The following is a 25,268-nucleotide window of genomic DNA, read 5'->3' on the forward strand; positions in this document are numbered from 1 at the left end:
AAAATCAAGATTGGATGTTTTTTCCTAAAAGCTCTGCTCTAGGAATTATTGTGGGAAGTTTTATGGCCTGTGTAATGCAAGAGGTCAGACTAGATGATCACAATGGTCCCTTCTGGCCTTGGAATCTATGAAAAACCTGGCTGCTCAGACCTAGGTGCCAATAGCCCGAGTTCACTCTGCATTGAAGATGTGCCCTAACCCTTAACATGACCAAAGGGGAATTCCTGATCTCCCTCCGCCCCACCCCCATAGGCCAGATAACAGTGTTATTCTTCCTGTTGCTCAATTTTGTAATCTTGGCTTCATCTTTCACTTGGCCCTCTCTTCTGACTGTCATATCCAGGCCTTGTCTAAATGTTATTGCTTCTTCCTGTACAACGTTTCCAAGATCTAGACTTTCCACTCTGCCCACGCTGCCAAAATTCTTGTCCAAGCTTGGATCATTTTGCCACATAAATTCTGTAATCTTTCTTTCTGACCTTGACACCCAAAACCTCACATCCCCTCTTTGGCATGTGACAGTAACATGTCCACTCAAAATCCAGCTGCTAAAATCATTGCACTGACTGTGCCACACACAGCCCTTAACTCCCTCCTCTAGCTCTCCCTCCCTGACAGCACCAGAGAGACTTCTTGCTCTTACTTTCAGAAATTAGCCCTACCTTGTGTACCTGATCTTTTACCTTTATTGTGAGGGCCTCTCCCTCCTCCACTGATGGCAGCCTTGATCACCTGAGTCTGCTCCAAGCACTTTTCTTCATGCCACCCTTTTCAAGTGGGAAAAGCCTCGGAGCCACAGCCACCTCCTCCTCCGAGTACTTCCTCCAAACTCACCTCTTCTGGGTTGCTTACAGGCAAGTGTAACCCCAGTAATGGCTAGGCAGGTGGCAAGCTGTGAACACTGCTCCTGGTTGATTAAGAATTGGGTGTATCCTATCATTTTTTGGTTACCTTTTCTCCCTCATCTCCCACCATGACTTGTTGGTCTTCTCTACTTGTTTTGTCTTGTCTTTGGCTTTCATCTTCTGTTTGTACCGTGCTTTAGCACAGTGAGGACCTGGGTTCAGTTCCTGGCTCTGCCACAGCCTTCCTGTATGATCTTGGGCAAGTCACTTTGCCCCTCTGTGCCTCAGTTTCCCATATGTAAAATGGGGATAATAGCACTTCCCTCCCTCATGGGGTGTTGTATGGGTAAATACATTAAAGGTGCTCAGATACTACTGATATGGGGGCCATAAAAGTACCTTAGATAGACATGGTGGGCCACTGCCACAATTTAAATATTTCTAATAACATGGCCTTTTCTAAAATGTACAGCACTTCATGAATGTATAATATTAAACTTCTGACTTCACAAATCTGATATCTATCCTCCATGCTGTGTCTCAGGCACAAAATGCCTTCTCTACCCCTGTTTGCCAAGCTACCTCTGCCTCCTCATTGAGATCCTTCCTAAAAATCCACTCTGCCTCCTTGCCTGAGAGTTAGGTTAAACACACACAAACTTAATGGAACTGTCAAGTGGAGTCCATGTTTTGCTGAGTAATCATGTGATCTTATTGTCACCTGTTCCCTTCCTCTCTTGTCCCTTATCCTTTTTGTCTGTTTGTGGTCTGAATTAGATGGCATGCGCTGCGAGGTGGGGATTGTGTCCCTCTTGTTTCTCAAGAGGTCTTAGCATTCAAATTATTATAATCATCTTGGGATCAGGGTTGGATCTGGCCATCTCCCATGGTAGCATAATTTGCATACTCCCCATCTCTACTAGGGTGCCTTCTTATGACTTGATGTAGAAAGTCCTAAAAAACAAAATTGCTGTATCCAGTGCTTTGGGATTTGGGTTTGAAAGCTGAAGCTTTGGGCTTCCTGTCACAGGTGATACAGGATGTGCTCTGCGTTTGGGCAATAGAAGTTTTGAGTGATGTATCATGGAGATTTGTATAACTTGATTTTTAACCCGGGAATTTCATAGCAAGCAGAACTTTCTGATAAGGAGAGGAGAATCTGGGCTGGGAGAAGAAACATGGGTTGCGTGAAATAACTGTAGAGGGGATACAGAAAATGACTGGCAAAGAGAACTCCTTTTTGTATACAGTGAACATCTTTAATCCAAGGCCCTGATCTCGCATATCTGATTTGCTACCATTGATTCTTTACACACGTGAAGTCACATGGACTCCAGTGAAGCTATTCATGGGCACAGGGGTGTGGGCTAGTAGATAAGATTGAAGGATCAGGGCCTGAATGTGCTCCACTTAGAAAGATGGTCTTTAAGGCACCAAGGAAAACTTACATCCGGGAATGCTAAGAAATTACTATTTTTTTATAGGTTTCAGAGTAACAGCCGTGTTAGTCTGTATTTGCAAAAAGAAAAGGAGTACTTGTGGCACCTTAGAGACTAACCAATTTATTTGAGCATAAGCTTTCGTGAGCTACAGCTCACTTCATCGGATGCAGTGGGCTGTAGCTCACGAAAGCTTATGCTCAAATAAATTGGTTAGTCTCTAAGGTGCCACAAGTACTCCTTTTTATTTTTTTATAAATACCCTACTTTTTACCAAATAAATACTTCCTTGAAGAGCAGCTTTTTATTTTCCACTCCAGTGCAGCTGCTCCTCTGCTCATTTGTTTGCAGTTGGTTTGTGTGTTGAGTGCTGAACTATATACACCGGAAGGAAGGGTTTTTTTGCTTTGCTTTTATTGCATAAATCCCAAGTTGAACAGTAATCCACTTTTCAAACTGTTCTTGCTAGCACTTAGGTAGGAAATTGTCCGTATGAAATAGCTGCTGCTGCTGCTATTATTTTATAGCACCCAAAAGGATGCCGTGCACTTAACAGAAAATGACACAGGCCTTGTGCAAAAGAACTTACAATAAGTAGTATAGACATGACACAATGGTGGGCGACGAGGTTTATCACTGTAGGATAATATGGTTACTCGTTTCAGGTGCATACACATCTTGGTGGTTCAGATTTCATTCTGTTGATTTGGCAGCTGTTGAGTTGCAGTTAACTGTAGATCTAAACAAATCCTTTCGCCTCAGCTAACCCTATAGTTTCATTGTGACTTACAGGTGCTCAGGTAGACCAATCAGTATTCGAAGAGCTTATAAAGGAGCGACTTCCAGAACTGACTGAACACATGAAAGATCTGTCCACCTTGGCTTCCATTTCCCTTTCATGGTTCCTTACCCTGTTCCTCAGCATCATGCCCCTAGAAAGTGCTGTGAATGTCGTAGACTGCTTCTTCTACGATGGAATCAAAGCCATTTTCCAGTTGGGCTTGGCTATTCTTGAAGCCAATGCAGCAGAACTATGTAACAGCAAAGATGATGGGCATGCCTTGATGATTCTTAGCAGGTATCCTCCTCTGTCTGAACTTCAAATTATACAGTACTTTCAAATTGCTCTCCTTTAAAACTAATACAAAGGAATGTGGCTACGGTATCAATAGTAAGAAAAGAATATAGGATAGGCATATGCAGCAGCGTCTAACTCAAGTTCGGCTTGTTGCTGCTGTCCCATCAGTGCCTGATCTCAACAAAAGTTTTAGGAAATTTGGCTAATAGAAGTCCTATGAAATTTCCTGGCAATACTGAGCGAATACTGAGGGGACTGCATCAATGTGTACTGTTTACTGCTGCTCTTAGCTTCTTCCTTCAAGTGAGGAGCTTCTTGACCCAGACTTTGTGGAGACAGAAACGTTTTTCCTTGGGGCGGGGGTGTGTGTGTGTGTGTGTGTGTGTGTGTGTCTGCCTTTAGTTATTGGCTAGATCACAGTTATAGTGTGAGTAATAGTCAAGGCATTTTGAAAAGCTTAGTAGCATAAAAACCTGTGTATTTCCATTAAGTTTGAGCCAGAAGATCATGCTTACTTCTTATTCTGCTCACAGCAAACACAGTGAAGTAGTCTGTGTTTATATTGCTTTGTTCCCTTTAGGTTTTTAGATCACGTTAAAAATGAGGAAAGCCCTCTACCTCCAATCGGCAATCACCATGCTTTTTTCAGTGATGATCAGGAGCCCTGTCCAGTGACTGAAATAGCTGACCTAATCCGTGATTCCTATGAGGTAAAATAAAACTTGATATCTCCTGGATTTTCTGTGATACTGAAATAAAGGTGTGAGTTTCCATAGCATAACCCTCTGGTAATTCAGCCCCTCGATAAGGGGCTCAGATACCACAATGATGGGCATGGTATAAATACCTAGTTAGGTTGATAAACTAGAGACTAAATATATTAAAATGCTCTCATTTTTCTGGGACTAATAATACTACACACTTTTTACATTTTCAGAAAAGTTAAAAAAATCTATTCCTATATTCTAGAAATTCGGAGACCACTCTGTGGAACATATAGAGCATATGCGCTATAAACACCGGATTCGTGTTCTACAAAGCCATGAGGATACAACCAAACAAAATGTGGTGAGTATAATTTTCTAGCACTTCGGGGGTTTTTTAAAACTACTATTACTCTAATTAAGCTGCTTTAAATTTAAAAAGGCACCATAGCGTGAGTTAAGGGTGATCTGTTATCTGATGTTTTTTAGCCTCCGTGCTTTTTTGCACTTGTATTCATAATGTCCCTAAGGTAGATTTAAAGGGGGGACTGGAAGAAATATGGAACCATAAATGTTCCAGTTCTTGGCTGTCCTTTTTTAATTGTATCGAGCACAATGTGGGAGGGCACATTTCTTGACCATGCCATTTATACCAGTGCTAGTATTCACCATTGTGCTTTTCCCTTCTTTCCCTTTAAGCTCAGAGTTGTCATCCCAGATGTTTCAATTCTTCCTGAAGATTTAGAGGAACTATATGACTTGTTTAAGGTGGGTATGTCTGGAAAGTAGAGGGATGAAGACAGAAAACTCCAGTGTTATGGGTTTAGTTTGCAGATCATTGTTTGGGCTCACACTGGAGCTTCAGTGAAGAACTGCAGGAAGAGGGAATTACTGTAATAGTAGTGGTGTGCTCATTTGGATAAGATGCTTACCTGGCTGTTTTTCTCCCTTCAGGTGGCTGTTCAGCTAGATTATAGAGAGCAAATTTAATGACCATTTAAGACAGTGGGGCTCGGATTGGGTCTCAGGGACCTCATGACACTTCTAACCTTTAGTACAAAAAGGACTGCATGAAATCAGGTTCTGTTGTACTCTAGCAACTTCTGTCTGCACACAGGTTTAATAATGCACAGCTCTGCAACCTCTGGTCTCTGTGCTGAGCAGCAAAAAACTTAAGTACCAAAAAAACCCTTCACTTTCTTCGTCTTAATGTTCTTTAGAGGCCGGTCCTCTCAGTAAAAAATTAACCTGGAGTCCTTTCCATTCACTTACAATTTTTTCTGAGCTTTGACAATTTTATTTTATAAATAACTTATTTAATTGTCTTGTTCCTAATTTAATTTCCTGGTTTTGTGTTATTCTCTTTGAAATGGTTCTTTTTTTTTTTTTTTAGTAATGATGTGATATTTACCTGTTTGTCTGTGTATTGTTTACCTTACAGCAATAACTAGTAGGTAATTGGGAGAAAATATTGTAAAACTCTTACTAGTTTTGAAAATATTACCTACTAATTACCCGTTGGAAATCATGAGACAACTTGTCTGATTTGAGACTTGAACAGTGGTTTTTTCTTAGGAATTGTCTTGGTATCATCACACCTACAAAAAGAGGTTAACCGTTCCAGCATACCTTTAAAAAAAATATTTAAGTCTGTATCAACTACTATTCTTAATAGTTTATGTAATAATGCTTTCTTTTCTTCGGCTTCTGATTCCTTTTAGAGAGAACATCTAATGAGCTGCTACTGGCAAGGGATGAGACCTGTAATTCTGCGACATGACCCAAATCGGCCTTATGCTGAGCAGTACAGAATAGACTCTCAGCAGTTCACTAACCTTTATAAACTTGTCTCACCATGGACATGTGGGGAACACACTCAAATTTTAGCTGAAAGAACATTCCGACTTCTGGATGAAAATATGGACCATCTCATCGAATTCAAAGGATTTGCTAGCTGTTTAGGTAGCTACCTTTGTGACAATCCAACTGGCACCTGGGCTGGGCTGGTGGTGGGATGGGATGGGATGCACGGTGGTCTGGCTTCAGTTAGTGTGCCAAAGTAAGAGAAGGACATCTTTTTCTTGAGTACAGTTTAGCTAATCTCTCTTCTGTACTGATTTCACTTTGAAGTAATCAGAATTCTAAGGCAACCTAAGGACCTGATTGAAAAATCATATTAAAATGCTTCACAGTTCTCAATCACCGGAAGTTTAATTTTTGCTAGGAAAAGATGTTTGAAGTCATACCAGGTGTAAAATTGTCTAAACATTCTTTTCTATTTGGAGATTAAGAAATCCGCTTTTCTCATGTTAGTTTTTTTCCCCAGTTGAGAGAGCTGCCTTGTATCTTTTGTGATTCATAATCCATTTAGCCTTTATGTAACTAAAGGGCAGAACAGTAGAGAATCTCAGCCCACCTAGGTCTAGCTTTGGGGGCCTTATTTTTCTCTTACACAGCAACCTCCTGCCTACCCCCTCTTTCCGTGTACACAGGCTGTGCTTGGAATGCCAAAATTGTAACCCAACCTGGAGTGAACTAGATTCCTTTGCTAGGGTATTCCTGAGATGCAGTTAGTGTCTGAATGGCATGAGGCTGTGCACCTCCATATCTTGCCAAAGTTGAAACTGCCTTACCTGTAGCGAGATGCCAAATCCAGTATTCAAACATAGATCTCCTCACTTAATGTCTAGAACTGACTTTTGATACGGAGCTGCGTCACTGTATCACTCTTAATGTCAGCGGATGTGACTAGTTTAAAAAACCCTTCACAGTATGTTTTGAGTAAATTAAACAGTACCTTGTCTGCATTGGTTATTTAAATAAAATAGGGGATCCCTCACTGCTCTTCTTATCCTACAAGATGGTAGTGGTGGTGTATGGGAAGTATTAAGAAGTAAATGGTGGCCCCCAAATATTTCTAAATTAGATGTGTTTCATGGTTAGTAACAGTTGGGCTATGCATAAGACCAACCTAGCTGGTTACTTGCTGGTCAGGCACAGCTTAAATATTTCATTTTAATACACTGGCTGCATGTACATCTGAACATTCTGTTGTGCTTAAAGAACTGATTATTTTAAACTGTGGAAGTAAATGTTCTGGTGCACTGTTTATTTTCCTCTTGTAGATGTTATGTACAATGGAGAAATGAATGAAAAGATAAACCTGTTATACAGGCTGCACATCCCTCCTGGTAAGAAATTTGAAAGGAAAAGATCATCCTTCCTTCCTCTCCCAGTCCCCATAAGTAGATGCTTTGGGAAGTAGAAGTTGCTGAATGAATGGACATGGCTTCGCTCAGAGGAGAGGATGTGCACTCTACATACCTAATGGTGCTAGTTAGTTACAATTTTTTAAAATTCCAGTCAAAGCTCTTCGTAGCTTAATTTTGAAACTTGTGGATGTATTCCTATAAACAAGGTGGCTTACAGCTGCTATACTCTGAGATGTCTTGCAATCGATTCCGGGCCTTTTTCCATACAGGAGGTAGTTCTAAGGGGTTGGTACTCTATTTTTATTGAAAAGATTTGTGCATACACTACTGGTTTGACCTTGCAGAGATACAGTCTCCGTCTAACATGTGATTAGGTGACTAGCGTTTGAGTGATATTTTATACAGCGTGTGTGAAGCTTTTTTTAACGTGTTACTTGTGGCAACATTTCCTGCTACTCCACTACAATAAGCTGCTTGTTTTAACACAAGGATAAAGTCTGACATAACTAGGCAATGTTTAAATAACCATCACCTGCAAATATCAGCTTTAGCATAAATGCTAGTTTTCTTCCTGAGCTCAGGGGATTAAAATGTGATAAAGCTCTTAGTTATCAGTGCACCAGGTCAAGTATCACTAACTATCTCAGTCTGTTTCATTTTTTTGGGTAGCTCTCACAGAAAATGAGAGAGACAGTCAGTCACCACTAAAGAATCCTTTATTGTCTACTTCGAGGCCACTGGTATTTGGAAAAACAAATGGTATGTGCTGTCAAATTTATAAAATTATGTTCGTATAATTATGTACATAATAGAGCTGTCCAGGTCTAAGTTCTTTATGGGTCAAGTTTTTTCTCCTCTCCAGTTTCTGGCTTTTGAATTTGTTGCAATGGAATTAAAACTAATGCTTGTGTTTTTTCCCCACCCAAGGTGATACAGTAGATTACCAGAAGCAACTGAAGCAGATGCTTAAAGATTTAGCCAAAGAGAAGGATACGAAAACTGAAAAAACAATGCCAAAAATGAGCCAGGTATTATATATTGAGGATGTAATTTTAAAATACCTTTTTAAAATGTGTGAGCTCAACTCTGCAGCTCCTTCTAATGGCAGGTACCACAAACAAATCTAAAATTACTCCATGTACTAGATCCAAAATTTGAACTACTTTGGACCAGGTGAAGCTAATCCAAAAGGGTAGGGGCCCTTGACCACCCCACCAGCAACGGTCTCTCTTGTAAATTGAGAGCCCATGTACCTCCACTGGCTGCAAATACACTAATGTAGTACTGGGAAAGAGGTAATTTCTCAAATAGCTAGGTCCAAGCCATATCTACGTTTTCTACAGGCCGAAAACAACAAGCAGCTAAATGCAGATCCTAGATCGCCTGTGTTGTGCTTAATGCACTGTCAGTTTCAGGGTTGACTGAAGATGTTACCCCATTCCCATGAAATCCTAATCTCCCTCCCCAGATTCCCACACACATACCCTCTCACTCACACAGACACACGTGGCTTGTTTGAAATCCAGTCTTTGGCACTTTAAATTAGGAAAGTATTACTAACTGCCAGAGTACATCCTTGTAACTTTTTTTTTGGCATTTTATCAAACCACTAAATGTCTTAAATTTGTAGCAAGAGCTTACAAGTGAGGATGCTTCTGCATGGTACTCTAAAATCCTGTCGTCACCTTATGCTTACTGCCCAAACTTTTACAGCTATTGTACCGTGTCCGTGACATGGTGCGATCAATAATTTGACCTGTTACAATAATTTCCCCTTGCCTATTAGAGGGAATTCATCCAGTTCTGCAAAACCTTGTACAGCATGTTTCATGAAGATCCAGAGGAAAACTCTTTATATCAAGCCATTGCCACTGTGACCACTTTATTACTTCAGATTGGAGAAGTGGGTCAAAGAAGCAGCAGCTTGGGAAGTGGATCAGATGAATTTACTGAGGAGACACAGGCTGAGGCCCCTGCCTCAGACCAGGATACTGTTTTTACTGACACTGTGAAGACTACTCCTACAGAGACTCAATCTTTACCTGGGACTGAAGGGAACTGGACTATCTCCTTTGAACAAATTTTAGCATCACTCTTGACTGAACAGTCACTAGTAAATTTCTTTGAAAAGCCTTTAGAACTGAAACCAAAACTGGAGAACGCAAAGCTAAATCAATACTGTCTCAAACCAAATGGAATGAGTGAGCAGTCACTAGCTGAACACATGAAACAAAATACATAGTAGCAAATTTTCCTGAAACTGACCGCACTGAAGTTACACCAAAGCTACATGTTGCAAAGAAAGGCGTTTTGTTTGCTCTTCAGTTTGAGAGCTTTAAAAGCTAAAGGGGGGTGTAGTTTGTGCCACTGATTTATGATGATCTTGTTTTGAATGTAAAAGGAAACATCTGTCTGCACTGTGAAGACACTGCAGACCCATTACATAGTGGGAGAGCAGAAGCTGGCTCCAGGAGTTTTGTTACAGAGCTTGTTTTTTTTAATTGGGGAAAACCCTTCTCAGCTACTGTCTGCAGTTTATGTGGTGGTTTGGGTTTTGTTTTTTCTTTGCACTAATCCTGAAGACTGGTTTCAATGCTGGTAATTGAAACTATTTTAATATTTTTGATTGTATTCAGATTTGTATGTCTTGCTAAGTGTACATGGACTGCTTCTGATGTTCTGTGAAAACATGCACTTTTCAATTAAATCTTTTTGTACTGGACTTTACTTGAAGTAGGGGTACTGTATCAACTCTTCAACTCAGGAATACCTCATGAGGTATGTGCAGGACACTCATTCTAACCCTCCTCTGTAAAGAGTACTTTTCAAAGTGGGGGGGGGGGTTGTAGCCCACATTGCACAAGTTACTCTTCATGTTTTTCTAAAAGCATCAGTGAAGAGACGAGACCTAATTAAAAAAAAAAAAGTACCCTTAGCCACTACAACCAGTAATTGTATGTACACTGTTTTTACAAATTGCCACAGAGCATTGAACCTGAGGTCTATGTAATTTAGTATCTTGCCTCTGACGGGCAAGAACGAGATGTTTTAGAGGATACAGGTCTCAACTTCCTACAGCAGTTTAACTACAGGTGGGGGGGGAAATCTTTTTGCTGCGAATTTCCTTGGCTGTCCTCATGGTCTTTGTAAACAGTATCTTTTAAAAACACCTTTAGAGCAGAAGGGTGATAAAAATAATAAAGCAAGCAGAAATTTCAGATGCTTAGCCACCAACTGCTGATTTGGATATGCTGTAGTTCTTTGAGCATTAAAAGACACACTGTTCAATAAGGTATCTTAGTCAGAATAAGTGTCATTTTTATAACTTTATTGTCCTGAAAATCAGTTTAGTTTTCATCTACATTGACTGTCTGTAGACCTGCAAAAAAAACAACAAATTAAGTTGTATTAATGTACCAGTGACCAAGATAGTCTACTTTAAATCTTAGATGCACTTAAGGAGATTTACTCAAAGCCATAATTAGCAGTTAACCACAAGATAGACTGCCATCATCAAGGTACAAATTAACTCTGATTTATGATTTTTTTTTACGCTACTAGTGCCACACAACATTTAAGATTAAAATCCCAAAATTATTCAGTTTCAACTTTAGACTTCTGTTTGTGTGGGTCTGAGAGCAGCAGAGGTAACTGCTGGGCAAGAGAAGCCGCCCTCGCCCCCCCCAGCAGAAATTTAAGAGTGAAGCTCTTTGACAAGAACTTAGCTAGCTAACAATGTCCACAGATAGCTGGAAGAGTCTCTATTGCAGCAGAAGCTTAGTAGGCTTGTCTTTACCAATGGCCTTGCTCAGAAAACATGTGATGGAGAAGAGTATGAACACTCACTTTTGAAAGTGGTGACTGGTACATAGGTAACCAGCGTGTAGAGTTTGTTGGGTGAATCTTCATCCTCATTGCGTTTTCTGGATAAACGTACACGGATGCGGTAGGGAACATTCCTAAAATATTACACAAGTTTATGTAGTTTCATTTTCAATACAATTTACATGAATGCAATTTTAGTCTCACTGTAGAATTTAAGACCAACAATCTGAGTTTCAGTGATATACAGGTAGCAGAGCACCCTTAAACAAAGTGAGTCTTATCACACCTGGTATGTAAAATGAGTTCCTGGATGTTTCAGCCAAGAAAATAACTAAAAGAAGTGGCCTATAGCCCTTACAGATCTGGGGTGTTTACACTGTCACTGCCAATTCTGTACTTGAGTGCAGCTAAGACAAAGGTGAGCAAACTACGGTCCCCAGGACCATCCTGCCCGGCCCTTGAGCTCCCCGGCTCCACTCCTGTGGGGCAGCATGGCATCGGCGGGGGGTCTGTCAGGGGACGGGGACAGGCACAGCCCTCCATACAGTTTTGCAACCCCAATGTGGCCCTCAGGCCAAAAAGTTTTCCCACCCCTGAGCTAAGAGCACATTTCATAAGCCAGGGCTCTCCCAAGAAGCAAACAGTGGGACTATAAAAATGGGAGACATTTAGAAAGAAGGACAGATCAGTCTGCTGTGAGGAACAAGCACCATTACTGTTGGCTAGCTAAATGTCTCCCACGTGACTAACAGAAATACAGGGCAGACAATTAGATGTTAATAAATTCTTCCTGGTCACATGCCACCTGCAGCATGTTGCGCATATTCTAAGAAGTAGATGCTTGAAGTCTCATCCTAGACAGAGCATAAAGCACTGTTTTCTAACTGCCTGAGAATCAACAGCTGAACTCATGTGTGTTTGCAAGTTTTATCCAGATACTTATGGTCATCATCTGATGGTAGCAGAACATGTTTTTTTGAAAAGAGGGTATCTGAACATGCCACATGTAACAAAGGGATAAAACATTTGAAGCCTAAGTGGCCTGTGAGACATTAACTGTATTAAGACTTACACTAGTCCTTCAAAGCTAGTCCCAGGCTAGGATCCCTGTATAGCTTATGTTTTGTCATTTTTAGTATGTAACAGTTGAGAAAGGGAGACACAAAATGATCTGTCCAAACTCTTTTTGAGGAGAACCTACATAGCTACTGCCCGGTGTACAGAATTCAAGATTTTGAAACCCCACTGCCAGGAGAATCTGATTCTGCAGAGGAAGAGATATGAGTCCACGAACAGACTGATGTGTGCTGCAGCGACACGTACGGTGAAGATGCTCTATGCCGCCAGGGGAGAGCTCTCCCATTGGCATTCCCTCCCTCTCCCCCCCCGGGAGCTGCATAAATTATGTTGGCAGGAGAAGCTCCCCCGCCACCATAGTGCTGTGCACACTAGCATAGGGATCCAGGTGCCTGTCTGACACCTACACCCCAGCATGGTTCTCAAACCAGGTGAAGATAGGCAGGTCTTGCCTGCAGGGTCTTTATTTAGTAGGTGTGCTCTGAGCACACCTAATTCCACACAAAATGACCAGGTGGGGAGGAAGCCTTCCTTATAACCTTGAGCCCAGTGACAAGTACTGAGCTTGGGTGTGGGAGACCCCAGTTCAATTCCCTCCAAGCCCTGATGAGCAGGGGTTTCCCACTTCTCAAATGAGTGCCCTACCTTCGAGCATAAGGATGATAAAAAAAACTAATTAAAAACAAGTTTATTTTTAAAAATCTGTCTAAAATTAAATTTATAACCTATGTTAAGGCCTAAACGTATTCTACTCAATTGTGTAAATACTAAAAAAAATATTAAATGGTATATATTTGCTACCAAGTTTAAAAAAAAAAAAAATCAAACCACCAAACTAAGCACCTAGAACAAGAGTTTGATTCTACTGCTGTCAAAAAGCAAGTTTAGCACTTCAGAGAGAATATTTTCTTCATCTGTTTACTGAACTAGTTCAGTTCCATGACTAGTTCATTAAAAATTAAGTAACTGATTGGGAGTTGAAAAAGCAGGAAAGTTTGTTTTCCTCTTCCAATCTGTTAATAAAAACTGGGTATGAGAGTGACCAGAAATAATCAATTCAATTAATTAACTACAGATAATTCCTTTGTTTAATAAATAGGTCAGTCTCTGTTTTGCTAAACTTTACTCTTACATATGCACCACATTTAATGTAATTTTATATAAAAATAAAATTTTTTTTGCATTTATTTGAATTTTAATTTCAATCCAAAGAACTTGACAAATCACAAGTAAAAAAAATCTAGTAAATAAATGCATTAATCATTTTCTAACAAAGTAAAATTAAGAATCTGAATAAGTGTAATTTAAGCTATACAATAGAACATCAGAGTTACAAACTGACCAGCTGACCACACGTCCCATTTGGAATCAGAAGTATGCAATCAGGCAGCAGTAAAGACCAAAAAAACAAAAAAAATCCAGTACAGTGTTATATGTAAACTAATAAAAATAAAGGGAAAGTTCAAAAAAAGATCTGACAAGTAAGGAAACTGTTTCTGTTGTTGTTTCATTTCAATTAAGATGGTTAAAAGCAGCATTTTTCTTCTGCATAGTAAAGATTCAAAGCTGTATTAAGCCAATATTCAGTTGTAAACTTTTGAAAGAATAACCATGTTTTTGTTCAGAATTATGAACAACCTCCATTCCTGAGGAGTTTGTAATTCTGAGGCTCTACTCTATAGCTGCTTAAATACATGGGTATAGATGTAGTAGTTCCTCCCAGTTAGCAAAAAGAAGCACTAAATTTAGTATAAAGACTAAAAATAGTTGCAAGTCAACAAAATGTAATGGTTACCAACCAATGAGAATCACCTTTTCTTTAGGAAGATAACTGAAGAGTACAAATACAAAACACTATCAATTATTTAAATCAATCCACCCTGATAGAGTCATTTGGCCCTACTTAATTACAAAGTAGAATGACTTCAAGAGTTATTGAGGCAGCCCTACATTAGAATATCACAAGTCCACTGGTTAGGACACTCACCTGAGAAGTGGGGAACCTCTTTTCAAATCCTCTCTCAGCAGAAAAAGGAGGAACTGAACTGGTGTCTCCCAAATCTGGCTATCTAGCCACTTGGCCGAAGATTATAAAGGAGGCCTAATTTCTCCCCCCCTCCCCCCATGTGAAGAGGGGGTTCCCAGCTGCATTTCACAAACAGTGGGAGGAACCACCTCTGCAGACCAGATCTATCCATGAGAAGGGCAGGGCTTTCAACACAGCCCTCTGGTAGGCATCTCCCCTTGGCTAGTTTAGGCGACTCCCCGCCTAGTGTACTAGTTTGTGTAGATCCCATTCATTGTCTAGGTGCCTAAGGCCATGTCTACACTACCCGCTGCATCGGGGGGGGGGGGGGGTAAGTGATCCATCTATTGGGGATCGATTTATCTTGTCTAGTGTAGACGCGATAAATCGATCCCCAATCGCTCTGCTGTCGACTCCGGAACTCCACCACTGCAAGAGGCGGAATCGATGGGGGGGAGCAGTAGCCATCGATCCTGCGCTGCGAGGACGCGAAGTAAGTGATTCTAAGTTGATCTAAGATATGTCGACTTCAGCTATGCTATTCTCGTAGCTGAAGTTGCGTATCTTAGATCGATCCCCATCCCCAGTGTAGACCAGGCCTTACTCAGGGTTTGTGACTTCCAGTAATTTCCTAAGAAGCTAAATCCCTTTGTGGATGTGGGTCCTAAGCCCAAGACCTCACCCAATCACTTATAATACCAGAAAGGAAACATCTGCAGGCAAAAAGCAAATACTGGTGAGTGGAAGAGATACTTAGAGATTCTCTCACGTGTGTGTTTGTGAAATTCTTCCCCCCCACTCACGATTAGAGCCCCTGGGACGTACCTTATCCCTTTGGCCCAGACCGCTTTGTTCAATCTGGTGTCAATGCGTACATCAGGAGTACCCATCTCCTTCATTGCAAATTTACGGATCTCCTTGAGAGCACGGGGGGCACGTTTCTTGAATCCCCTGAGAACAGAAAAAATGGTTATTTAGCTAATCTTTAATAAATATCCCCAGCACTGGAAACTTGCCATGGATCTAGCCAGACTGTCATTCCATAGGCATATAAAGCCAAAAGGTTTTGTTGGGCTATCCTAACCTTATTGTTGTTGCAACAACTGCATCAGAGTTATTTCTAAATAGATACAGATGTGCAGTGTACATACAATTTCAATAAAATTTCACTACAACAAGCTTGTTGTACTAACTGGCTCCAAGGGCTTATTTCAAGTTGTCCCTTGGATGAGATTTTTAAACTAAAGTAGCACAGCTCAGAGCACTATTTGTATGTTGCTGACAGATTAACATCTAATGCTAGTGGGGGAAGAAAAGTTAGGAGCAAGATGGCAGAAAGTCTAAACAAGAGGGAGACACAAACAGTATTTCAGACCAAGTACCTCCTGGTAGTGAGAGAAAAAAAGCAGCCTCAAAAAACTAAATAAAATTAAATAGATTTATAGAATGAGAAAGTGAAAACAACAAAGGGAATTGATTGAATCACCAGAGGAAAAAAAACAGTGCATGTCCCCCTCCCCACTTCTGTATAAAAGTAATGACATTTATCAATTATCTTCCACTTAGTAGAAAAACTTCTCATCTAGCCAATACTTTCCTATTATTGGCTCCTTAAAATTTATAAAACTAAACCCAAGTTAAAAAGTCTCTCCCACTTGAATATAACTATACATCCACAGCCAGCTCCCAAGTGAAATGACAGAGTTCCTGTACAAGTCTTCACTCTCTACAAACTCAACAGCAGTGTGCCAAACCTAGAAAAAATAATGTAAAGTGAGAATAACATCCTGATAACTGTATTTGCCAGAAACCATAATCACTCAGGCCTTGATGTTGCAACTAAGGTCTACATGCAGGTGCAGAACTGAGGCCTAATATACCCCATCACGCTGAAGTCAGCATCTTTGATGACAATCATCCACTTCCAACAGTTAGAAAGCTTACTGTAACCATTTCCAAACACCAGCCAACTTAAGCAGGTAAAGTAAGATCAACTTTATTGGGACAAACAAGGCATGAAAAAAAGCCACTCACACTCCATGGATCCGTTTGTGAATGTTGATGGTATATTCCCTAGTCACCACCTCATTGATGGCAGATCTCCCCTTCTTCTTTTCTCCACCTTTCTTTGCTGGAGCCATCTGTTCAACATTGAAAATCAAGGACACGTCTAATTCCATGTGGGCCTTTCCATCAAGTCATCTCTAACCCTTTCCCCCTCACACATTAGGGTTTCCACAATCAGAAGTCTATTTCAGCTTAAAGAACAGGGGTACTTGTGGCACCTTAGAGACTAACACATTTATTAGAGCATAAGCGCAGATAAATTGGTTAGTCTCTAAGGTGCCACAAGTCCTCCTGTTCTTTTTGCGGATACAGACTAACACGGCTGCTACTCTGAAACCTGTCATTTCAGCTTAATCCACCACTGACAGAGCACTAGCCTTGCAGGTTTCAAAACATGCAGCTTCAGTGTTACAATCCCCCCTCCCCAGGCCCTACAGCAAGGTGCTGCACCACGCCTCAGTTTGCTGACCCCTCTCCCCCATACGCTCCCATGACACCCCGAAAGCACAGACCCAAGCTTGGCTCCACCTTTCGGGGCCCTCAAAACCTGGGGCAAACCCTAGCCCTAGAGGTGCCGCCTGCTGCTAGACAAGCACCCGCACCTCTCCCATCCGCCCTATACAAGGCCTGGGTCCCAGCCCCGTGCGGGCCCCTGTGCCCACAGCCCCTCTCGCCCCGTGCTCATAACCCCGCCCCCAGCCCAGGCCCCTCTCCTAGCCCGGGCCCCGGGCGCGTATCCCGCCCCCCGGGCCGGCAATACCCGGGGCCCCGGGCGCGGGGTCCCCTCGCCACTCGGGCCGGGCGGGGCCCGGGGCTCGGCGGGACCCGGCGAGGCGGATGGCGGCGGATGGGCGGGCGGACCCCGCAGCGAGCCACTCACCCTGCCCGGGCACAGGTCGGAAAGGAAGGCGCGCGGGACTGTGGGACGAACCAAACCGGAGGGGGCGGGGGGAAGCGAGGAGCACTTCCGGGTTGGGGGACGGCGGGACTGCGCCTGCGTGGCCTGAAGAGGCGGCAGGTGGCGCCCGGCGGCTCCGAGGCTGCCCCGTTGCGGGCAATGGGAGGCCGCCGGGGGGGGAGGGGCGCAGGATCGGGGCCTGCTTGCCTGGAAGGCCGAAGCGCGGGAGTTGCTGAGCAACCCGGCAATACCAGTCCCGCCCGCGAGCGCCCCGTGCAACCCGGGGCTGGTTTAAAACCCGGGGAGGGGGGGGGTGGTTAATGGGCGCTGGGTCCATGTCCCGGGGGCTGCGCCTGGGGGGCGCTGGGGGCGTTTCCAACGAGAGCCAGAAACGGACTTTTGTAGCAGTGGGAGCGGAGCTTCTCCTGCGGCTGCTGAGTGCGGCCTTAGGAGCTTTAAGAAAATCACCATGAGACTTTCAAAAAAAATGTGGGGAGTTGGTGCAACTCGTGGTCCAGCAATCCTTCAATAGCAATCCAGTGTCCTAATCCAGCAACCCTACAATAACCCAGTGCCGTACCCCAGTAACTCTACAATAACCCAGTTCACTTGCTCAGCAGCCCTACAATAACAACACTGCGCTGCAGCACTCAGAATAGTACAGCTGTCTGTTAGAGACTATAGCTTACCTCAGCCTAGCTGTGAGCAATAAATCAACCCGCAGTAATAAGCCCAACACAGCATCACTGTCCTATAGTGAACATAGCACAGCCTGAGTGCTGTCTAATATCAGCTCTACAACTCTAAAACAATAAAACAGCTCAGCATGATGACCCAACAATAATAATAGCCCAGTGCAGTGTCGCATTCTTTCAGTAATAACCCAATACAGTGGGACTGCCCTAAAGGAGTAAATTGGCATAGCATGTTACAATTCAAAATGGGGCTGGGGTATGTAGAAGTGAGACCAATAGCATTTGAGAAAGGATGGACAGTGGCCCTCAATCTATTCTTATGAGTATCATATTCCTGTATAACAGTTAAGTGGAAATCAAGCATGGCGAGTTTATTGTTTCCTCCTGTAAACTACTAGTTTTTGCCCCTGGTTATAGGCTTCAGTCAAACATAAGATTATTGACTGCAGAAATGAAGTGGTTGAGGGGAATATTGGGAGTTTTAAGACCGGGGTGCTGGAACAATTTTTATACTGGGGGTGCTGAGAGCCACTGAACCAAATTGTAAACCCTGTATGTAACGGAAACCACTTCTAGGCAGAGGGTGTGGCAGCACCCCTCATTCCAGCACCTATGGTTAAGACTACAGCAAATTAAAAAAATAAGATGTGATAAGAAAATGGCTAGGCCAAGAAATAACGCTGTTACAGAAGATTTAAAGAAGACAATTGTGATGAAAGACTAAGGATGCATTGGATAGACACTGTGACAAACAAAACAAAAAATGATTAACAATGAATTAAGCCGTGAAGCTGGGTCAAGAGAGAAAGTGGAAAGACTTCATCAGCCCATCAGCGCAGTTGATCTGGAGTCAAAGAAGGAAGGGAGCATGGCCAGAGCACCTTGCATTCTGGTAATCCCTGCCAGTGCAGCAGCCCCCCGGCTTCAGTTGTAGCTAACATAACTTAGAGCAGGGGTTCTCAAACATATTTGATAGCCGCTATCCCCTCCCCTCCCGCCCTTTGTAGCTGTAGCATTTTATCCCTCCCCGCCACCTCCAGGTGCCTGACCAGCAGCCACTGCTCTCCATCTGCCCAGCTCTGAATGTGCACAGTAAGATTTTTTTTCCCCTAAAGCTTCTCATGCCCACTGCCCCTCCAAATACATTCTGCCCCCTCCCCCCAATTTGAGAACCTCTGGGTTAGGGCAGCCCTCGAGCTGCTCTAATTTATGGCAGAGGCAAAACAGTCTCTAGCTGTCTCCAGAATCAAGAAAGCCCTAACAAAGCTTTAAGCTACCTTTTCGTCTCCTACCCCAAGGCTCTGCCCCATAGTGTCTTGAGAATTTTAAGTGAAATGATATTTCCCGATGAGGAACTAGTTACCTATAGGTACAAGTTTAATGTTGTCTTTTGGGGCTCCCTAAAGCAGTATATTCTTGTTACCTTTGATGAAACAAGGAGAGGAACAGCTGTCAGAATAGGGTTTTTTTGGAAACAAACATCAAACAGTTTGTAAGGTTACAGTGAGACTTTCAAGTCTAAATTGAGTTACATAGTTAAACAGCCATAGGAAGGAGAATGTGTGTAGATTCTGTAGTAAAGCTTTCCAGCTACTTTATTATGCTCCAGAGCAAATACAAATGTGCATTATTAAATGGAAAGAAAAAAATAATTTGAGGATGTATATAGCATGAGACAGTAGCTCCCTTCACAAAAATGTTACTAATTCATTAATTTATTACTAAATATTCACTCACAAAAATAAATTAATAAAAAGCACAAAAAACTTTATACTTGTGAAATGAATTAATATTTCATATACAAAATAATTTCCACATAATTCCATATAATTTTATTTTATATAGAAATAGGTCATTATTACAACAGCTGTACAATACACTACTTTTTATTTTATAATTACATAAAATCTTTCTTAGAAACATAAAACATACAAAAAAGCGAAAAGTGCATTTTTTAAAGGAAAATTCAAATGTTATCATGAAAAAGATATGTGATAATTTGCAGCATCCCTAGTCATTGGGCCAAAACACAGTGCATATTTTTCAGATACTTGTTGCTATGACCATCTGTAAGTGGGCTGTTCATTTTGTAAAAGGACCCACTCTATATTATCAAAGAGTCTACTAGAATTCTGGAACAATACAGCTGCATGTTTGTGCTTATATTTTTAGTTCTCCTTTGCAGTCACAATTCACAGAGTAAACAGGAAACAGTCCAGTGTTTTTTGTTTTTAATCAAAAAGAGCAGGTAAGGTAAACTGCTTTAATCAAGGGGTATGGATTGTGTAGCATTTTTAACTGTGACTGGGCTTTCTGTTTAATTGGATGTACCAGTTTGGCCACCAGAATAATGAAACAAACCTCTCTTTATAGAAAGTGCCTAGGTTATATCTTCTGTGCAGTTGTGCAAAACAACAATAATAATCATAATAAAAATAATCTCTTGTTCTCTGCTCTATAGATTTTTGTTCCATTGCTTTTCTTACACAAAAGATGAACTGAAACAGTGTAGGCCAAGTACCTCATGTGTCTGTCCACAGTCTTTAGGAATCAGAGTGCTCTCAGAATGATGGACCAACAAGAATGTTCTCCTGCCGCACAGCAATCAGTGATGGAGTTTGCACAAGATAGCATTCGTGTTTATTTTACTCAGCCTGATGATACATAATATTGTCATGAAACAGTGCAAACTGAATCCAACTCCTTTTCTGTGGCACTGTCTGCTGCAGTCCACACTCTGTGGCCTGCTACTGCCATGGAGCTTTGAAATGAATGCATGTGCAAAAGTCAAAATTGTAGGTTCAAAGTAATTTCTTCTCTCCTGCCCCACGCGTCTATTGGTTATAGCTAATCGTGCATTGATTGTGCTGGTGTGGGACTCTATCATAGTGACTATGGTATATTTGATGATTCTGACAAGCTATTGGTTCTTCTTGAAGCAAGTGGCTGCTGCTGTGTATGATGGTATCCTATATTTCCTTGCTGTTGTGAGTAGGACGGCAGGAGCAAAGAATCTGGTTGCTCACTGTGTAAAGAACTTGGTGTCTGCACCTACAGATAAAAGAAAATTAATTTGCGTGATTTGATACAAAAGTTCTTATTTCTTAATGTGAAGGGTATTTTAGAAAATTATGAGTTTGCAGCCTTATTCTTAGGCTAAATATTTCAGAGGCTGTGTACCTGGTATTGTTAGCATAGGTAATGGGGCCTGATCCTGCACCACTGAAGTCAATGGGAGTTCTAAAATTGACTTAAACGGGACTAGGATCTGTCTGATAGCACAGAAGTGGCTTTTCCATCAGTTTCAGTCTATAATATAGGTTTAATTCCAAGATTTTTGAAATCAGTGGAATTTTGCCATCGACTTCATTGGGTTTGGGATCAGGCTTTACAGGCCCAATCCATCTGAAGTTAAAAGGAAGACTCCTGTTGACTTCAATATGGGTTGTCTTCATTCCAAAGAATAAACCAATTAGCTGGTTCATATCACCTGGTTCTTTCAGGCAATCTGCCCCAATTCACACTCCTTGCTCCTTGAGGGGGAAATATGGGTTAAAAAAAAAAGTGGTTTATTTATTTAAATAGGGATTACTGTGAGAGAAGAAGAGCTATTCAGGGAGTCTTTATCCAGGGCCGGAAAAAAAGCATAAAGAGCACAGCACAGGAGCTGTTAGAGTCCATGAAACAAGATGAAATCCTTTGGAGGGCATATTAGATTTAGAAATTGGCTTTTGGCCTCAGTCTCTGATCAACCCATTTCCAGTCCAATCCAGCTGGAATACCAGTATATATATTCCTGAAATGGGTAGTTCTTTGTTCTGTGATGACTTATTTAATAATAACTATAATGCTTTGCTCTTCCATATCATCTTTCAGGATTTGTGAGCATTTTACAAACATTAATTACTACATACAACACTCCTGTACAGTAAAGTATCCTCAGGCCCATTTTGCAGATGGACAGCAATTAAACAGTTTGCCCAAGTCACACAGAGAGACAACGGCAGAGTTAGGAATAGAACCCCGGAATCCTGATACCTAGTCCCCTCTCTAATCATTGTATAACGTTCTGTTCCTCACCACTGTTGAAGTCCTTTGCCTGACATGCATCTAAAACTATTAAATAAAGTGAGCTGATGTTTCATATACAGTCATTTCCAGGGTTGCACTCAACTCAGTGGAAGTTGTAGACGTGAGCAGAGTGCAGAATTTGGCCTATAGGCTCCATTGTGCCTCTTTTCCCCTCTCTTGCAGTTTACCCGTTTCAGGCAACATTTTTCTGAAGACTTCAGTAAGAGGTGGACCTGAGAGTAAAATTTGGCCCTACATATTTAAAGTCTTTTAAAATTGTTAAAATTATATGGGACAAATACATTGATTATACCAGCACTTAAATCCAACCTTTTCCAAGCTAAATCTTGTCTTTTTACTTAATGTGCTGTTATGATAAAAATGTGACTATGTTAAAAGTAACACCTTCCTATTCATCATATCTGCTTCTGCTTTAACTCATATTTTCTTACTTTATTGCCACAAGTTTTTATTCCCATTAGCCCTGTAGCACCAATACAACTATGGTAGCTGGATTCTGTTTTGGCTTAGCACATCAGCAACAGCACTATCACCTAAGTTCCACCTTCAGAAACTTTCATGCAGAATGTGATGATGTAAAAGACAGTATATAAAAAAAAAAAGCTGGATTTTCAGATCTCATTTCAAATTTGTGGTACTGGCAGTTAGAAAAATCATCTTTTGACTTGTAAACTGAGGAAATTTACTACAGAATCAATGAAACACTAAAGTGTAAGCCCATGATGACAATTTTCTGACTGTGACTGTGATTTAAGTACATTTGGGTTTGTCGTATTAATTTTCCAATTTACAGTATTGGTATTTTTTTTTAAATATTTTGACTTACCTTAATGCTTAATTGGTGTGTTTGAAAGGTTCACATAACATTTCCAGGTCCTTATTCAATTTCTATGACATTTGCAAAATTTAACATCTTCAGTAGAGAAATCTATGTAGCACATGCCCAGTCATGTTCCCAATGACGTTTATGGCAAAACTTCCACTGACTTTGGTGAGAGCATGGTCAGACCCCATTTGTTCCGCCCTCTAAAGATCTTAAGTGCTTTCCTGCTTTGCATATTATGGACAGATACAAACTGTATATTGGCCTTTCTGTTCTAGCCCACCTGAAGGTAGCAATGCTGCTGCTGTTGCTGGAGTTGCAGAGGTTGCAGAGACGACGGCTGAGAAGGCTGTGATGCAGAAAACCCTGGATGTAACACTGCTTGTCCCATCAGCACTATAGGTGAACTGCTGCTGGAAGTCTGCAGCTCCAGACTTTGAAACAATTGTTGGTTTTGAGAATATCTATTTAAAAAAAAATCAAGAATAAACTGTTGAAAACTCAGATGTTATGTCAGGGTACTAGGGCTAAAATCCTTATCCTTAAAATAGTGTCACTGGAACTTTAACGATAGGGACCTCAATTTCAAACCCCATCTGAAAGACACCACCTCCAGCTGCACGTTTCCCTGAACAATATGTTGAGGAACTGGTTAATTACTGACTCAGAGGGAAGAAAGCCAGCTAATGAATTATCAGCCTAAAATCCTGCATCTTTTTAGGTTTCCTGAGATCTCCGATTAACATAGGGTTCAGTTGTGAGCCACATCTGGGCCTGGTACAGATTATAAACTCTCCAGAACAAGGTCGGGGGAGGGAATGGGAGGGGGAAGAGATGAAGACCAGGGACAAGACTGTGAATGAGAAATTGAGCACAACTATGTTTCCCTCTTTGGTTTGAAAGGAACGAAAATTAATTTGGTTCATTTAGCAGATTCTCATGTAGCACCAAGATGTGGGCACCTGGTTCTTCTCTCACTTGCACTTGGGTAAATCAGGAGTAACTCCACTGATGTCAATGTGGTTAAACTGATGTCAGACAAGAGTGAGAGAAGAATCAGGCCCTAGCAATTCAAGGTGGGTCAGTACTGAAGCTGAGCTCAGATATTTAATATATTTCCATTTTGGTGGATCAGAAACTCAGCAGTGGGACAAGTACTAAATGTGAGAGAGAGAGGTCCATATTCTTGGCTTGCTAAAATCCCACTAGCACATTCTATTTCTCACAATAGTAATTTTAGACACTGAACCGACCAGAAAGGGTAAGATTAACCCTAGAAGCCTCTTACTCAAAGAGAATCAGAACAGTAATGCACTACTGATGTTTACTAGTACTGGCAGATCTCATTCTAAAAGGTCATGTGCTCTCAAAAGTCACTTCAGTGTTTTATTTTTCACAAGTAACATACTTAGCCTGGCGTCCAGCCACGCTGATATCTGAAGTGAGTCTTGAATTACAGGAACCAGGCATCATTGGCTGAATAGGCTGGCTGAGCAACAGTCTTCCACATGGAAAAGAGAACTAACATTACTGCATGAACATGTATTCCAAGTCACAATCTAGTTCTAGGTGATCTATTGATTTTTAACCCATTTTTCTTTCAAAGCATACGTATTTTCATTCTAGTGCAGTGATTTTCAGTGTTTTTTCATTGAACCCCTAAAAGTTTTGAATGGAGGTGCGGACCCCTTTGGAAATCTTAGACATAGTCCACAGACCCCCTACGGTCCACGGACCACAAGTTGCAAACCACTGTTCTGTGGTAACGACAACCTTTCGCGGACCCTTTAGACATAGTCTGCGGACCCCCTGGGTCAGCGAACATACGGTTCTAGTACCTTTCACTCCATGACTTGTTAACATACCTCACCCTCCTTAGTGTTCAGAATCCTCATTTATCATGTAGTAAAATGATAAATGGATAGCCTTTTTGTCAGGGCAGAAATGATTAATTTATTAAAAATCATTTACCTCAGTTGTCGGTCCTGGCTGAAATCTGGACTAGCATGACACTGGTTGCTATCCTGTGCTATAACAGCAGATGGAGCCATGTTCACAGCCTGTGGGAGCACAACGGAATTGGTAAATTGTGAAGCTAAGCTGCTGGATGAGTGACTGGTGTTCTGCGTTACTTGTGCACTTCTCATTGATTTCTGATCCGAGACCACAATTTTTAAAACACACACACACACTCTCTCTCTCTCTCACTCACGATTTTTATTATGGCAGGGGATATATGAGCAAAACCTACAGTGTGTCATAGGAGGTACCCTTGTGATATACTCTGATTGAACTTCAGAATAGAAAGGGCTGTTTGGGCAGGAGAAGTGAATGACTGACATGTCCTGATCTGGTACGTTACAGTAGTTTTCCTGGAAGTCTGGGGGCAAACTGGGGTCTGAGAACAAGTGTACAGAGTGAGGACAGGAAAGACAGTGAAAGTAGACAAGGAAAGGTAAGTAATCCCTGACCAGTTTTTGGAGAAAG

General features: G+C 41.5%; 3 protein-coding genes across 8 annotated transcripts in view; 1 reads left to right on the forward strand and 2 right to left on the reverse strand.

Annotated features, from left to right (window-relative positions):
• Window positions 1-10,495, forward strand: part of TBC1D8 (TBC1 domain family member 8) — a 75,003-nt gene extending 64,508 nt beyond the window's left edge. For 5 of the 6 annotated variants that reach the window (XM_084642759.1, XM_084642758.1, XM_084642755.1 and 2 more), the window contains 9 exons: window positions 3,077-3,362; window positions 3,943-4,072; window positions 4,332-4,430; window positions 4,766-4,834; window positions 5,788-6,028; window positions 7,192-7,257; window positions 7,948-8,037; window positions 8,206-8,306; window positions 9,065-10,495. In XM_084642759.1, the coding sequence (XP_084498885.1) occupies window positions 3,077-3,362; window positions 3,943-4,072; window positions 4,332-4,430; window positions 4,766-4,834; window positions 5,788-6,028; window positions 7,192-7,257; window positions 7,948-8,037; window positions 8,206-8,306; window positions 9,065-9,520 (1,538 nt within the window). In that variant the 3' untranslated portion in view covers window positions 9,521-10,495. Of the gene's footprint in view, window positions 1-3,076; window positions 3,363-3,942; window positions 4,073-4,331; window positions 4,431-4,765; window positions 4,835-5,787; window positions 6,029-7,191; window positions 7,397-7,947; window positions 8,038-8,205; window positions 8,307-9,064 lie in introns of those variants that run through there. The other variant, XR_014713513.1, reaches the window with a different exon arrangement.
• Window positions 10,496-10,589: 94 nt separating this feature from the next.
• RPL31 (ribosomal protein L31) lies at window positions 10,590-17,278 on the reverse strand. Its single transcript, XM_084643656.1, has 5 exons — window positions 17,154-17,278; window positions 16,241-16,347; window positions 15,032-15,157; window positions 11,125-11,237; window positions 10,590-10,657 (listed from the first exon to the last, which is right to left on the reverse strand). The coding sequence occupies exons 2-5, from the start codon at window positions 16,345-16,347 to the stop codon at window positions 10,626-10,628; spliced, it is 378 nt and encodes a 125-aa protein (XP_084499782.1). The 5' UTR covers window positions 17,154-17,278; the 3' UTR covers window positions 10,590-10,625.
• A 2,486-nt stretch (window positions 17,279-19,764) lies between these two features.
• NPAS2 (neuronal PAS domain protein 2) overlaps window positions 19,765-25,268 on the reverse strand; it is a 213,407-nt gene continuing 207,903 nt past the window's right edge. Inside the window, exons 18-21 of the mRNA XM_084609776.1 lie at window positions 24,753-24,841; window positions 24,190-24,282; window positions 23,065-23,245; window positions 19,765-20,917 (exon numbers count right to left, since the gene is read on the reverse strand). Of these exons, the coding sequence (XP_084465902.1) occupies window positions 20,759-20,917; window positions 23,065-23,245; window positions 24,190-24,282; window positions 24,753-24,841 (522 nt within the window). The 3' untranslated portion in view covers window positions 19,765-20,758. The remainder of the gene's footprint in view (window positions 20,918-23,064; window positions 23,246-24,189; window positions 24,283-24,752; window positions 24,842-25,268) is intronic.

Source organism: Lepidochelys olivacea (assembly GCF_965140295.1).
Source record: "Lepidochelys olivacea isolate rLepOli2 genome assembly, chromosome: 1".
NCBI classification, from domain to species: Eukaryota; Metazoa; Chordata; order Testudines; family Cheloniidae; genus Lepidochelys; species Lepidochelys olivacea.

What these genes read in the sequence shown, in the direction of transcription:
- RPL31 (XM_084643656.1), bottom strand. Translation starts at nt 16,347, where the DNA reads ATGGCTCCAGCAAAGAAAGGTGGAGAAAAGAAGAAGGGGAGATCTGCC. An exon ending in CACAAACGGATCCATGGAGT is followed by an intron (nt 15,158 to 16,240) that starts GTGAGTGGCTTT and finishes TTCTGTTCTCAG; the next exon opens with GGGATTCAAGAAACGTGCCC. An exon ending in ACCAGTCACCACTTTCAAAA is followed by an intron (nt 10,658 to 11,124) that starts GTGAGTGTTCAT and finishes TTTTTTTTGCAG; the next exon opens with GTCTACAGACAGTCAATGTA.